This window comes from Cynocephalus volans, chromosome 14, assembly GCF_027409185.1.
Source record: "Cynocephalus volans isolate mCynVol1 chromosome 14, mCynVol1.pri, whole genome shotgun sequence".
Lineage (NCBI taxonomy): Eukaryota > Metazoa > Chordata > Mammalia > Dermoptera > Cynocephalidae > Cynocephalus > Cynocephalus volans.
In genome coordinates, this window is record NC_084473.1 from 40,988,226 (window position 1) to 41,005,221 (window position 16,996).

The 16,996-nt window shown below is 36.1% G+C and overlaps 1 protein-coding gene across 5 annotated transcripts in view; it reads right to left on the reverse strand.

Annotated features, from left to right (window-relative positions):
- The window catches only part of THADA (THADA armadillo repeat containing), a 340,163-nt gene that overhangs the window by 248,255 nt on the left and 74,912 nt on the right, over positions 1 to 16,996 (reverse strand). For all 5 annotated transcript variants that reach the window (XM_063078394.1, XM_063078393.1, XM_063078395.1 and 2 more), the window contains 2 exons: positions 5,071 to 5,203; positions 2,012 to 2,125 (listed from right to left, as the gene is read on the reverse strand). In XM_063078394.1, coding sequence (XP_062934464.1) covers positions 2,012 to 2,125; positions 5,071 to 5,203 — 247 coding nt within the window. The remainder of the gene's footprint in view (positions 1 to 2,011; positions 2,126 to 5,070; positions 5,204 to 16,996) is intronic.

The window sequence follows — 16,996 nt, forward strand, 5'->3', positions numbered from 1 at the left end:
ACTGAGGGTATGATTATCTGTATAGAACATCTGAAAGAATTTATAGACAAGTCAGTTGTATTACAGCAATTCAAGTAGGTTGTTGAATATAAGCACAACAATCCAAAAAAATCAAATGCATTTTTATGTACCAGTAACAGATAATTTAATTTTTTAAAATATCATTTATAATTGCAAGAAAAAAATAAGATATGTAGAAATAAATCTCACAAAAGATCAGTAAGACTTTTACAGAAAATTATTTTTTTAAAAAGTAAAAGACATTAAGGAAGATCTGAATTGTTCATGGAAGAGTCAATATGAAAAAATAAGTCATTTTTCCCAAATAAATCATTACATTTAAATTTCAACCAAAATTCCAAAAGGGATTTTTGTTGAACTTAGCAAGCTGATTCTAAAATTTATATGGAAGAACAATGGGACTAATGTAGACAAGATAATTCTGAAGAGATTTACCTTACCAGATATACTTACTATAAAAATATTGTAACATATGTGGCTTTGGCCCAGGGATAGATTAATAGACCAGTGGTATAGAGCACAGAAACAGAGCCATGTGTCAATGAAAACAGTACATTAGAGGTAGTGTTATTAAAAAAGGGAAAAGTTGTATTATATCAAAAATGTTCATATATTAGTTATCTAAATGGTTGCATATTAATATACAAATGAAAAACAATACAACTATTTTCTTATTTCATACATAAACTGTACATTTTGGTGTGCTGAAATATTTCAAAGAGATACATAATAAAAATAATAAAGAAATGAGCCATGGAAGGGGAGAAGGAAAGAAAATTATCAATTAAAGTCTAGAATACTAGTCAAGAGACAAATTTTTAAATTTCACCAGTTTCATAAAAATGATCACTAAAATGTCATTAATCACCTTGAAGCAGAGTTGGACAACGATTATCCAGTGCTCTTTAAAACCAAACCCCATTATTTTTACATGTTCTTATAAAAATGACATTTTTTAAAAGTGATAGTCTAGGAAAATAGAATCAATTATATTTTTCACATTTCATTGGACAATGTCTTGAAATGATCATTTTTGAAAGGTGATTAATAAAAATTTAGTTGAAGTTTTTGAAAGAAATAAATTTCATATCTTACAGTTACTTGCCACTATGTGCCATATGTTAATAATCCCCATCCTTTTCTACCAGTCCACATTCTGGCCCATGGGCTCTCCTTTAACACTTCCCACAGGCTCTGAAACAAAATCATGTGTACTTATTGAACTTGATTGTAAACTTCAGCTCTCTGTCTGTTCCCTGACCTACCAGGTACCTCCCTCAGTTGGATAGGAAGTATTTACTGAATAAGCCTAGACTATAAGGCACAAGAAGTATTTGACAGGTATTTACTACCTATAGCAGTGGAGTAGATGTGAGGAGTGTTTAACCCAACTTCATATACACAGGAAGTGACTAAAAGGGACTAAATATTAGCTAAAATTAAAATGTGAATATACCAAAATTAGATACTATATATTAGGGAAATATTCAACTGTTGACTAAAAATGTACATCAACTCAAAGAAGCACACATGAAATTTTAAAGAGATAGCATGTTCATTTTCAAATTTTTAGATGCAATAGTAATATTATAAAATATCTTATATAAGTTGGATATTTTTACCACATTAAAAATAGCTCATTTGGGGGCTGGCCAGTTAGCTCAGTCGGTTAGAGCACAGCACTGTAACACCAAGGTCAAGGGTTCAGTTATCCATACTGGCCAGCCACCAAAAAAACCCAAAAAACAAAAACAAACAAAAAAATAGTTCATTTTGATCAATGTATGTCAACTAAAGCAATGATTAATTCTGTATGCAGGAAAGACCTTTTGTATACAGAAAAAAAAAAAAAACTATTCAAATATGCTTCAAATATCTGTCCAATCTTCAAGAGTTCTATAACTTTAGTGGATACTTGTTGTTTTTTTAAATACAGCAAAGATTTAAAAACACTGCCCTCCTAGCAGTGTTTGTGTATATCCACTATTACCTGGGGGACCGTGCTCTGAGAGTCATCTGTAGGCCCAGCCAAAGAGATTAACTCTTTCATTGTTATTTTCAACAAATCCATTTTGCCTTTCTTTGGTTCAGATGCCAACAGTGCCTATGGAAAAACAAGACAAAAATTAACAAGGCTCTCATTTTATGCATACCTATTTGCTGCTTCCCTGAATCAATCCCCAAATGCAAAACCCCCTTTTATAAAAATAAGTGATTACCAAAGCAAGTTAATTAAGCCATGTGGCCTTGGGCAAGTGGCTTAACCTCCCATCCCTCAGATTCCTCATCTGTAAAATTAGGTAAAGGTGAAATCATGTTATCTCTAAGGTCACACTTCCAGTTTGCTTGTTAATTATATAATGCTGAGAGGCTGAGAAAGGTTTCTTATTGACAGTTTCTTAAGAACCATAATTTGGTGGCAGGTCTCAGATACAAAAAGCAAGTCAGTTTTAGTAACAAATTAATTCAACAAAAAAATTCTCTTTACTTAAAAAACAAAAAAATCCTGAATTGAGTTTCTTAAAAGTATTTTAAAGTGCCCTGGAGATTCTATATAATTTTTCACAGAACAGTCTATACCTAGAGGACTAATCAAATCACAGCATTTGTCAATGGGACAAAAAAAAATACTACAAATTCCCAAGGGGTCCTAATTTGAATTTTCAAGGAGCTGCTCTTTACTTTGTATCCAACACTTTGTCAATATCCATTAAACATAAAAATCAGATATCAACAACCTGAGGCAATAAAAAGGAATGAAGTACTGTTACAAACTAAAATATGGATGAACCTTGAAAACATTATGCTAAGTGAAAGAAGCCAGACACAAAAGATCATATATTGTATGATTCCATTTATACGAAATGTCCAGAAGAGGCAAATCTACAGAGACAGAAGGTAGATTAGTAGTTGCCTAGGGCTGGGAGTAGCAGAGGTAAAGGGAAATGGAGAGTGATTGCTAATAGGTGTGGGGTATTTTGGGGGTGATATCCTAAAATTGGATTGTACAATGGTTGTACATCTCTGTAAATATACTAAAAACCACTGAATTGTGAACTTTAAATGGGTGAACTCTATAGTATGTGAATTATTTCTCAATAAAGCTGTTAAAGAAAAATCATTTCAGTCACATTCTCAGACTCCCTTCCTCTCTATCTACTACTTTTCATTTGTATGGCTCCCAAGAGTGAAAGTTTCAAGCTACTCAACTTCTTGTGAAGCATTTATATTCCATAGAAGAGGTACATAAAGACATATACACAAAAAAAGAGTTAGGTTTAAAAGAAATTTGACAGTATATTTATGCTCTGAAAACATACATTACTTTTTAAAATGACTATTCTTAAAAAATGTTTTATCTGTCTACACAAAGGTAAGCTCATAAACTAAGTAGGCAGTTTTTCTCCATAGCTAACGCGAAGCAGAGAAGTCCACCAAAACAAAGAATATAACTTTACTGGTAAGTCATGCTAAAAGACATGGGGACCCTCTGTGAGCAGATTTTCCTAATGATTTAGACTTTAATCATGTATAATCATGTAAAATAAGTAAGAAAGCTACATGCAATTACTGAAATGTCTTCTGGGAAACATGACTTTTTTTCTTCAAAGAGCTGGTCAAAATTATGACACTCTTGCCAACGCTAGGGTAAGAAAGTGCACCTCCTGATCACTCTGTCACGATAACCAATATTTAGTACAAGTTGGGCACCAGAGGTAGAATAAGCACACAGCACAAATAAGCAGCACAAACAAACAACTCATGTTGCCTTAACATTTGTCTTCAGATAGATGAATAATACATAAACACACCAGATCAGAATGAATTACAGGCAGGAGAATGAACCACACTGATCCAGAATTGGTCAGATCAGAGAGGAGTTGATTTTTGAAGGTCAGCAAAATCCATGCAGTAGAAGTACCCCAATGATCTCTGTCAACAACCTCTGCAATTGGTGCCCACTGTCTCCAAAAATCATGAAGTGACTTTGGGAATTTGAGAGAGGAATAAGAAAGAGAAGGAAAAAACGTAGTGGCACTAAAAACAGAACAGACTTCATTTCTCTTCTTTTCATTGCTTTTATTATACCATCCCATTCCTGAACTTTATCTTACTGACTATTAAATATTAAAGGCTTTTCAGGATGGGGTCTGATTTAGTATTGTGAAAACATTGGTTTTCATTCTTCAGGATCATGAAGGTGATAGTCTCTTAATTTCTACACTGTGGAAATAAAATATTTTCCCATCAATAGCAATATCTGGGTATGCTGATAATGGGGCAATCTTTAGGGTATGATGTTAAGTGAAAAAAAGCAAGGAGAAACAGTGTACATAATACATTTTCTCTGTGTTCAAAAGGAAAATGCACTCAAACACATCATCACATGCAGAGGGGCTCAGGAGTCAGGCTGCCTGGGCACAGGTCTCAGCTTGGCGTTTACTATTTCTGAGGCCGTTAGCAAGTCACTTAACTTTTCTAAGCCCCAGTTTCTTCAACTAGAATATATGAATGACAGCAATATCTATCTCACAGAGTTTAAAGAAGGATTAAATGAGGTAAAATATGTGAAATAACCACTAATAAATATTAGCTATTAAGATTATGATCATTTTATGGATGGACGTTTTATAGAAGGATTGAAAAGAAACTGTTAAGACTGGTTCCCTACAGAGAATCTTGAGGGTCTTGAAATAAGAGGAAGCCTATTTTTTTGTAATTAAAAAAAAAAAAAAAAAAGGCAACGTGCACTTCCTTGAAGTGAGTGATGAATGTGCTACAGTGATGTCTGCCTACTTAATACACAGGCGGAAATCTATACCACCCTCTGTTTATATTGCAAGATTGACCTCTTAGAGGGTTTGTTCCAAGAACAGATCTGTCACAGGAACACACTGTTCATGCCTTAAAACAAAGCCACAAATGCTATGGTATTGAAGAGACAGAAATGTCCTTCATGCAATATGCTTACTCACGTGTCAAAGGGGTTAGAATACACTATTTTCAAAAGACAAATAAACAAACAAGTACAGTCCTATAGATAAGTACCTGAATGTAGAAAGGAATTCCAGCACTGCGCCTTGTAGCACAGAGTTTAGATGAAGGATCACTGCATTTAATTTCCTCTAAAACATTCCATAACCATTGTTCTGGCAGTTTTTGCAGACTCACATTAGGGCACCTAAAAGGCACATATATACAAACATTTGGAATTATCAGGTACCAAAAAGTAAAAGTACACACTACTGACATTCATTAACAATGTTAGAAAAGAATAAATAATAATAAATATGCTTATACGGGGGGAGGGGATGGAACTAAAAATGTCCCGCTTGTACTTTTCACCTATTCTCCTCTTTATTATGGGACTTAGGATTTGAAGCTATTAAAAATTCTATTTCTTACAACTATTGTGTGTAAAGCACATGTCTTGTCTGCAAAATAAGCTTTAAAACATAGTCTCACATCCATACTCAAAATGTTCTAAAGTTTAATCAAGTTCTCACAGATGTTTTATACTATGAGACTCAAGAATTCCAACAAAGAGAATGTAGCTTTATAGTTTAAGTTCTATATTTATAGAGATTATATATAATCAAACAAAACGCATTTTAAACTACATTTTAGTAATCATTTTTTTCTCAAAATGTGGCCTGACACAAATAAAATTTTCAACCAGATGCTATAGAGAATTAAGAAACCAAGTTATCTGTGAAGAGGCATAAACGTTTTGAATTTATTTGAACATTAGTTCAGTGAGCTTCTGCTCTATTACATTAAGTGTTATCCTAGAGTGCTTAAGAACATTTAATTTTTTTTTTTTAATTTTTAAACTTTGCCATACCGGACTGTATAACATTATCCATATTCAGTGGTAGGTGGACAAAAATTATCTTAGGAAGATAGATAGGACCTAGATTTCACTGAAATTAATATACGAAAATAAATAGATAAAGCCCAAAGGAAAAATACTCATTTAAATTGAGGACAACATTCCGTAGAAAGATAACTCATTTCCAATTTGTAGTGAGAATTATTAGATCTCTTAGAAACACATTTGGGTTCTTCTTTATTCCAGTTTGGTGTAAAATAGACAAGTTCATTTTCTGACTAGACATTCCAAACAGCAACTCAAATTTAGTTGTATGTTTTATATATATGAAAAACTATATATAAATAATACTACTTTAAAGGAGGCATTTTAAAAAGTTAGACCCAGACCTAAAAACTATTTCAGCCACATATTTACAATCAAATCTCCCTACTCCCAGCAGTCTCTGTGATGTTAAAGGTTTCCTTTTAGAATGGTTTACAAATCAATCACTTCACCCCAGCTTCTTTCACCCCACCCCCAGCCACCAGACCACCAGCTACCAAAAATCTCAACCACTAGATTAAAAGAGACCCAAAGACATAACAACCAAGTGTAACATGTGAGCTTTGTTTCGATCCGGATTTTAACAAACCAAATATAAAAAAGATATTGTCAAGTAATACAGGAAATTACATGTTAGATGACATCAAGAAATTATTTACAGGAAGTGCCAATGGCACTGTGAACACGGAAGAAAGTATCCATATTTTAGAGATGCATACTGACGTGTATAGGAATAAAAATCACAAATTGGGAATGTTCTTTATAGTACTTCAGCAAACAACTATGAAAAGGGACAGATGAAGCATGTGTGACAGAACTTACATAACTGTTGAATCTGGATGATGGATAAAGGTGGTTCATTAAATTATTCTCTCTACTTTACACATTCATATGTTTGAATTTTTTCTTTTAAAAAAAACTTCCTGTACTTTTATATTTTTAAGGATTGAATTTACTCCCCAATCACTGGATTTTATATATTTTTAAAATTAAGGTAAATACCTTGTATTTCATGGGATAATTTCTCTAGTTTGTTACTAACATTGCCAGGTTGGTATAATCCTCACATAGTTGCCCAATCAAAAACTGAAATCCAAATTCCTCAGAGCAATTACTGAAGTGTTAAGGATACAGTTACAGACTAAACTATATTTGGGCTAATCTATTTCAAAATGGGTGAGCAGGGAAAAGAGAAAAAAAAGAGAAAATTAAAGCAGAAGTCATTTTTTGTGTGTGATCTAACCATCCAAAAAAGTTGGAATTACAGAAGTAAAGAAAGCAAAAACTATTTGATCTCATATTATCTGTGGATTTCATTTACTTGTATTTTCTTCTTCCCCAGCATAGGACCATGGGCAATTTAGAATTAGCTTACAGATAATGCTGCAGTCTAAGGTCAAATCTTCCGTAGGGATTTACTATGTAGGAAAAACTAAAGGGAAAAAGGAACTACAGAAGATAAGGGGTACTTTCTGATATTCTTACTTTTCCTATCAAGTGCACTGAAATACTAGCACGAGGGTATTTCAAAAAGTTCTTGGAAAAACAGAATTAAAAGGTAATACAAATCTTTCCATGAACTTTTTGAAGACCCCTCATACACTAAATACTAGTTCAGCAATGTTTCTCAACACTGTCAGTGAGCCTCTCCTGGGCCTCCCTGAGCTGGCACACAGAGGTTCTAGACAACCAACCAATTCCGGAAGGCAGGCAGGTCTGGGATCAGAGTGGGCTGTCTCACTATGCATCACCCTTCCTTGCATCTACTTAGAAATGGCTCTTGACTATTAATCAAATCTCAATCTATCTAACTCCTCTTCCATCTCGATCAAATTCTCCTAGCTTGAAAGATTGCCTATGACCTGGACCCAACTCTCCTACTGAAATCTAACCTTAACTTTTCCAAATTCCTACACAGACCTTATTTTTGGTAAAGTTATTCTCTTTGCTGGTTCCCATACTAACACACAACACACACATACACCCCACAAACACATAAACCCCATATTCCCAACTAAGCATTTGTTTATGGTCTCCATACTTATCCCTATTCATCCAAATTGATGAAACTTCTCCCAAATACTGCAATGGTACTCACAAGCACCTTTCTTTTCTCAAAGCTTCTAATTTACTTGGGGCAACTACTGAGCATAAGGTATACAGGGGTGTTATGGAAGAGGGGGAATTTGAGCTCGACTTCGAAGGATGTGTAGGTAGAACGGTAAAAGGCCCACATACCTGGCGTTAAGGAAGTAAGAAATAAGAGGACTGGAGAAATAGCTTAAGTCAAGGCCCCAGAAGCAATTCCCTGATTTAGATTCTTGGCTAATATAACTGTAAACAGTTATCCAGGCCTATTTATTCACTTGAGTATTACATACTAAGGACCAAAGGCTCCCTGTTAATTTGGGGAATTTGAAGACAAAAGCCAGAAGAATGTTCTAATAGGTCAAGGCTGGCAAAGTGCCCTCAACAGATCCCACTCTGCCCCGTGCCAAGGACCCAGGAACCTCAGGAGCTCTGGGAAATGCTCAAGGAAGCACCTCCTACCATCTAGTCCAAACCTTCTTCTGCTCTGGAATTCCCCAGGATCAAACCAGCTTTTCTGCAGAGTCCTTTAATTGTCTGGTTTCCAATTTGTATGATGCCATTGGACCCTCTTTCTCTGATTCCCTTGCTTCCCTGCTTCCTGTTCTACATCTCTCCCAGGTCAGTCCTGCCCCCACAGCCATACAAGGAAATTTGGTCCAATAATAGAACTCCCATCCTTTTTACTAAAATGAAACATACTATATTTTAAACAAAATATACTTACAAGTTTTATTTAAATAATTATATTGGAAATATACCTGCCAGCCACAAAGGAAAGAAAAACAAACATTTATTGAATGTTTATCATACATCAGATACAACACCAAGCTTTTCATGCCTTATCTTACTTCATCCTGGCAACAAATTATGAGAAAGTATTATTTTTTCCAACTGACAGATGAGAGAGTATATCACAGTGGTTAGGAACACAGACTATGGGTTATCTGGTTTAGAATCCCTTCTCTGCCACTTAACAGCTGTATGATCCAGAACAAGTTACAAAACATCTCCATTTCTCACTTTCCTCTTCTAGAAAATGAAGGTTGTTGGGAGGATTAAATGAGTTTATTCTTGTAACGTGTTTAATACGTTCTTAACAGTCATTTTCTAAAATTATCTATTATTATGAGAAAAGCAAGTTTAAAAGAGTTTCACTTGAACTTCTGATAGAGATGGGACAGTTGGTTTACATTTTGACAAGACAACCCCCGCGCGCGCGCGCACACACACACACACACGACACATATTAATAATAACCAAAACATATAAACAGAAACCCCCAAATTGGCTGAGATCAAAAACAAGATAATCACCCAGGTAAAACTGAATAGAAATGCAAAGCAGTGCATATGCTGATACCAGAGATCCACTGGGTTACAAATTTAGAAGCAGCAGTGGTGGCCAAGAAGTCAGTTCCTGTGGGGAAACTCACATTGTACCCAGCAAACAGGAAATTTCAGTGGCCTTCTCTCTCCTGAAAAGAGACTGAAAAAAGGGCTACTGCTAGTGCTGCCTGGAGCTGCAACACCAGGAAAAGCCATGAGCAGAACCAGGCCGACTGTTAACTCAGTGACTAGACTGGTGATATCCCTGATAAACTTGTGGGGTGGGAGACCCAAAATGCCACTATCTAATCTACTTCCTCTGACAGAGAGGAATGAGCCCAGAGAAATAAGTGAAAAAAGGTTTCCAAGCATAGCCAGCAAACCAAAATTCGAAATACAAAAATAAATGTTGTATTAAGAAAGACAATCTAGGCTGACCAGTTAGCTCAGTTGGTTAGAGCGTGGTGTTATAACACCAAGGTCACAGGTTTGGATCCCAGTACCAGCCAGTCACCAATAATAATACTAATAAGGATAATAACAATAATAAAATAACGATAATTTTTTAATTAAAATTAATATCTTTAAAAAATCAATAATTAGAACATAAACATAAATTCACTCCATACAAAACTAATTTTATGGAGCAGTCTGACAAACACCTTAAAATAATGTCTAGCACACTCAAGAGATAGATGAAGGAGTAACTTCTATTTAAGAGCAAGAAATTATAAAAAACAGGCAGTACTAAAATAAGAACAAGCATACATAAAAACAAAGATTTTTTTTATTGAATCATAATTGATTATATGTATTTTTGGGATTCAATGCTGACACACGTTGATCAAATCAATATTACTAGTATGCACATTGTTACAAATTGTACTTATTCTTTATGCCCCTTGTCCAATCTCTCCCTATTCCCCCTCCCCCTCCCCCCTCCCACCACTGATAACCCTAGATTTCTTCTCTTCTTCTGAAAGAGTAATGGTTACTCTGCTGATTTGTTGCCTAGATGATCTGTTCAATGCTGAGAGGTGTGTTCAGGTCCCCCAATACTATCATAGAGCAGACGCTTCTTCTGTCACTCTGGAATGGGTTTTGTGGAGAAAGACATCCTCTTCTTTTCTTTGGTCTCTGCTGGTGACTATCCTTGTATCAATGTACTCCAGTGGCTGGCGGACCATCTGCGTGGTGTTTGTGATGTCTAGCCACTTTCACGGCAGCTGTGGTTACTGTGGTGGGCCACCCACACGGAGGTGATGTTTTTGGCATGCTCCTTGGCACTGGCACTGTGCCTGGTTGTGGGGGGTCCAGTCCCCAGCTCTATGCCTCAGGACTCCGGGCAGGCCCCCCAGACACTTGCAGTGTGCCTAGGTATGCGCAGGGGGTGGGGGGGGTCCGTTTCCCAGCTCCAGACCCCAGGCCCCCAGGTGGGGGTTCCAAGGCACTAGTGGTCTGGGTGTGGGGGGGGGGGGGTCCAGCCCCAGACTCCATGCACCAGACCCCCAGGCAAGGCCCCAAAGCACTTGCTGTGTATCTGGGTGTGGGCAGAGGGGTCCAGTGCCCAACTCCATACCCCAGGCCCCCAGGTGAGGCAAAATAAAGATATTTGAAATATCAGAAATGGAAGTCTATTTTCAAAATTAAAAAAAAAAATCAGATGAATTCTAGAGAATTAGTGACTGAAAAGGCAGTTTTCTGGGAAATTTACTCAAAATAGTACACAGAACAACAAAAATTTTAAATGTATGTGTCTATGTATGCGTGTGTATATATTTGCTGGTTTAGGAGAATCCAACATAAATCTAAGGAGTTACAGAAAACAGGAATAGAGTAACTATTCGTAGGAAAATATTCAAATGAACATCAATTACACCAGACAAGTATCTCATTGGCAATAATAAAACACATAATACATATCTTAGAAACACTGAAGGAAAGTAACTGTCAATCGAAATTTTACCCCAGGTTAAACTAAATTCAGAAGTGGAGGTAAGATAAAGACAATTTGAAATACACAAAGAGTAAGTCTACCTCCCAGAGGCCCTCACTAAAAGAAATTCTAAAGGATGTACTTCAGCCAAGTTAAGAAAACCAAGAACAGTTTCAATCAGTCCACTAGATATCTCAAAATTAACATGCCCCAAACTAAAGTCCTGGTTTTTCTCCCAAACCCTATTCTACCCACAGCTTTCCCCATCCTAATAAATGAATAACAAATCTCTCTCTCTAGAGGCTCAGGCTTTAACCTTTGGCGTCATCCTTTCTCTCAAATACCATATCTAATATGTCAACATCCATTGCCCTATTGTACTGTCAAATTACATCCAAATTCAGATGACTTTTTACTATCTATCTCCACCACTCTCTAAGCCGTCACTATCTCTTTCCTGAATTATAGTAGCATTACAACCTAACTAGTCTTTCTGTATTCACTATTATACCCTATTCTCAATACAGCAGTCAAAGAAATCCTTTTAAAAGGCCAGATCATGTCCCTCCTCTGTTCACAAACCCTCCAATGGCTTCCTATTTTACTCAGTAAAAGTCAGAGTGCTTACACAATGTCTTAGACTGTTTAGTCCCCATTACTTCTCTAATCTCATCTTCTACAACTCTTTCCATTGCTCACACTATTCCAGTCGTAAATGGTTTACTTGATATTCCCTAAATGCCTTGAGTCGATGCATCTCAGGACTTCTGCACCTGCCATTCTCTCTGCCTTCCTCCAGGTATTTACATTGTAGCTATGCAACTGTTGATTACAGTATTCGCTATACCTCCCAGGCATAGAAATATGTTCAAATATTTCACACTAATTTTTTTAATTAGTTAAAAAGGGGGGGCAATAATTTGCTCAAGGTTATACAGCAATTAAGTGGCAGAGAGAGAATTAAAATGTAGATCAACACCAAAGCCATTTCTTAATAAAACAGCATTACTTCAAGGTGCTTGCCCTAAATGCTTATTTGGCTTGATCTGGCTCATGATAAAGATACTATCAACTCCCTATTATTTGCTTCAGTGGATTTCATTCTTCCATTTTAAAAAGGATGTATTAAGCACCTAGTAAATTTGCTTTGCACTCTGCTCTGTCCTAGAAACAGAGCAGTAAAATAAAAATTCCAATGGCACATAATTCAGAAAGCATTTTCAAGTGGCTCTTGAATGTATTACCAGAGTACATTGTTTTTAAGAATTCATCTTCCTAATCATGATTTATTCAGGTTACCTTTCAGATTGATTTCACCTTTGAATATCTAGCATCAGGGCTGGGGTCAAAGTAGTTCTAAATAAACTGGATGATATGATGGAAAGCTAGATGGAGAATGAAAATATCCTATAGAAAAATCTACTCAGCAGATAACCCATCTCTGATTGACTTGAACTGAACTGTGTTTCATTCATTTTGTAGACACCCCAACTTCCTTGGGGAACTGGAGAAGTTTATTACCGTTAATAAACTGTTTTCTTACATTAACTGAAAGATTCATGGTGACCTAAAGAAATTATTTCATCTGCAAACACAAAGCAACTAATTTCACATTTAAACATGAAGTACATTTAAAGCCAATATATGAAGCAAAATTCCCAGAAAAGTATCAAGACCCAGTTGCCAGGAAATTAATCATGTGTAACCTCAACTAAGTAAGGGTAAAGTCTCTGCCGAAATCTTTATTTATCAAATAATAATTTACTTACTAAGCTTTTATCTCTAAGGGCTTTTAGCACAAGAAAGAAGAAAACCCTTTTCCTTCCCCATAAACACAGGCTTTTATTTTGTCAGGTTGAAGAACAACTCCAAATGAAAATTCATTCAAATAAATTATGATATCAAGAAAAATAAACATCAATAAAAACAAAGCTATATATTTGACGATTGTTAATAAATTTTTTACCTCATCATGGTTCCTTATTTCTCTTTTGTTATTTTTCACTGGCCAACCATTTAAATAATTTTAAATGAGGCCAAGAAAAAAATGAGTTTGTTTTTGGGACAAAACCAGAATTTGTCTCTAACCCTGATACAAAGTAAATGACATAATGTTTACCCAAACTCAATATCATCAGTCATCACCATCATCATCTGAATGAAAATGACAATAAATGATGATTTCAACAATAACAAAGTCATAGACTGGCTAGTCAGAATAACAAACTTCTACATTCCTAAAACACTATATGACACATATCAGTGTAAAGGCAACCAAGGTGTAGGGGGGATAATTAGTACTGGTCTAAAACACAATACAACACATAAGAGTTGTATTCTTCCATAAAGATGAAATCAGAGGAAACTAAAAAACATGTTCCTATCTACATATAAAAAAAAAAAGAATGAGGCTTTCAGGGAAAGTAGATAAAAAAGATGATCTGATAATTTCAGAATCACCTCCAAATCTCTACCATATTAATATTATGTGGAATTCCATTTTTCTTATCTCAACACTCACCCAAGCCCAAAGTTTTATAAAGCAAAGCTTTTAGCTACCTATAACATAAGAAACAATATAGACTACTGATTCTAAACTGGGGTGGGGGAGTACACCCTTACTCTTGGAGTAGCATCCCTTTAGATTTAGACAATGTAAAAAGAGGTGCCTGCTTTCACAAGTTACATGCTTTAAATATTCCGTGCACTAGTCTAAAATCAACTACTGATGATACTGCACAAACTAATCTTAAGGTTCCAAGTATAGGTAGTAAAAGAGGAGGAGGATAAAGGCAGCTTAGAGAAGAATAGTACACTTTCTGGGAAGAGAAAGCTTACTTCCATTTATTTTATACATTCATGAAGTTTCTCATTTTCCCATTAGGCCCTCCTTCCCTTCCATGCAACTCCATAACACACACATAAGTACTTTGTTCATAATCTTAAAGCTACTGTATAGGGTCTATACATATTAATGTTTATACAATTCCCAAGATAACTTTTATTTTTATATCCATGTGGTTGGAGACTCTCAGGAAAAAAAAGATTTCCAGGAAGCACAAAATCCAAACTTATATGGGCTCACAAAGCCATACCTATCTGGACAACCTCACACAACTTCACCTTTTACCATTTTGTTCTTTAACATTCCAAGGACTTTTGTAATATATTTTCCCATTGCTTGGGAAACTCTTCCTCAAAAAGCTGCTGCTTCTTGTTGCTCAGGCCTTGGCTTAAATGTTACTTTAGTCTAAGAGGAAAGAGAGACTTTTCCTTACCACCAAACTTTATCACATCAAAATACATACTCCTATCTGATAGTTTATTATTTTCTCTATATCCTTTAAAATAAAAGCTCCATGATATCAGGGACACACTCTATGCTGTCCATTTTTCTATTCTCAGCACCTAGAACAAGGCCTGGCATCCAATAGGGAGCAATTCAATATCTATTGAATTAATCACCTATATTTACCAACTCTGCTGAGTATGCCATTCTAATAAACCTGGTTGAATAAGAAACAGCATACAGTAACTAGAAAAGAAAGTATAAACAAAAGTGTACTCCAATGACAAGAGGTGCCACCATTAGAGCCAGTAGGTGATTCAACTCCTTAGCTTCCTGAAACAGGTATAAACACCTTCTGCAAATCTCCACATACCAAGGTCATAACACTCATACAAAGTATTTCCTACTGAAATCCCCAAGTAATCTATCAAAATCAACGCTATTAGCCTATATGTATATGCTATACCAAAAGAGAAAGGTTTTCCAAGATTCAAGAACACAACCAAGTATAGGGTTCAAAACCAAATAAAGTTCAGATTCATGTAAAGTGTTATTTAACTGGGGTTTGTACACTTGAGAACATGGGGTAGAAACTATGTTTCAAATGATCAATATTTCTGAGTTTTAACAATAGACATAACCTTTAATCTGAGGCGGTAATCTTTTCCCTTCTCTCTCAAGGCTCTTTAGGAGACCTCCTCCAGGTCCATGGCTTCAACTATTTCCTCTGTTTGGCTGACTTTCAAATACATACCTCCAGCCAGAGTGACCAACTGTCCCTACCTGCCTGGGACTGACGGGTTTCCCAGAGTGCTGAACTTCTAGAACTAAAAAATTGGGGGAGTCCCAGGTCACCCTTTCTCCAACCCTGACACCTCCCCCAATCTCCTGATGTGTATTTCCAGCTATCTGCTATCCCTCTGGGCAGCCTCCCAACACCACCTCCAACTCAACATGTCTAAAGCATTATCCTGCCTCCTCCTATCAGGCCCTTCTTCTCGCCTTGCTGTTTTTTTGGTAATTGCATTAATTATTCTTCCCATCACCTGGAATAGACACCTCGGTAAATGAACCTTTGTCTTGGTCTTTAATTTCTGTTTTGTAAATTATCCAGCTTACTTATCTAATCCCAAAGATTACAAGGTCCATGTTTACCAATATTTTATCCTCTATAATGTCTACCTATCACAATTCCTTATACATAACAGGTGATCAATAAACTTTTGCTAAACTGCTTGAACAGTATAATGTTCCAGAAGAACGTTTGGATTCTAGTGCTGGCTCTGCCACCAACCAGTTACGTGGCTATAGACAAATCACTTATCTCTCAGTGCCTAAGAATAAAAATAAAATCATTGTAAAAATGCTTTGAAAATTTGATGAGATATTATTCCCTGAGTTACTGCTACAAACAGAAAAGGCAATGACCCTAAAGTATGTAAGTACCCAAAGCTCCTGATAAGAATGTCCCAAAACACCGCATGATGACCCCACACATGCCTTAGTCCTTTGTCCAGGTCTTCACATTGCTCTCTTAGTTCCACAGAGATAAATGTTTCAGATTCAGACCCTAATAACTGTCTCCAGGTTCACAGCAACTCTGACCAACTACATCATACTCTCAGTGGTCAATGTAAGCTCATCTAACACAGCACCTGGCACACAGTAGATGTTCAAGAAATCTTCTGTTGAATAATTAAACAAAGACCAACTCGTGTTGGTGCCAGCTGCTGCACATTAGCCGTGCCTTCAGGTAGGCACAAAATTAAAAAACCGGGTATAGAAAGAGGCACTGGAACTTCAAGGCTTCTAGTGGTGAGGTCACTGTGCCTATAAAAACACAATACTCTAATCTACAGTTCTGACTATTCAATGAATGTTTTGTCTACTCCCCAGCAAAGAAAGATAACTTTATGAAGGAGTGATTTCAAAACTCCAGAGTTGCTGGTGTTTATGATAATGAAGGAATTGAGAGGTAAAAATGGAACCATGCAAGGCTCCCAAAAACAATGCAGCAAACCCTAGTTGTTTGTTTTGACTCCTCATCACACAATCCAGGAATCAGCAAAAAAAAAAAAGGAAAAGGTTCCTGAGTGAAGCAGTCCTTGGTTCTTTGTGTCAACTCTACGCAGTCACCAACCACAGCCATGGGGAATTCCAAAATCCTGCTTTTGTTAGTGAATGCTTTTTCACTAAAAGAGCAGACATCCTCTTTGTCTGAAGGTTCTTTTGTTTAATTTGACTACCACATCAAATTAGTACAAAACAGACAGTGTCTTTAGCCTCTGAGTACCTCATAAAATTATAACTTTCTTATAAGAGGTTCAAGGTTCATCATAAACAGCTCTAATACTAAATGTTATTAATCTACAAAATACTCCCATGAGATCAGTTTACCAATCCTAAAGGAAGCTTACTAAAAATGTATCCAACTTCCCTCAATCTTCATACCCAAA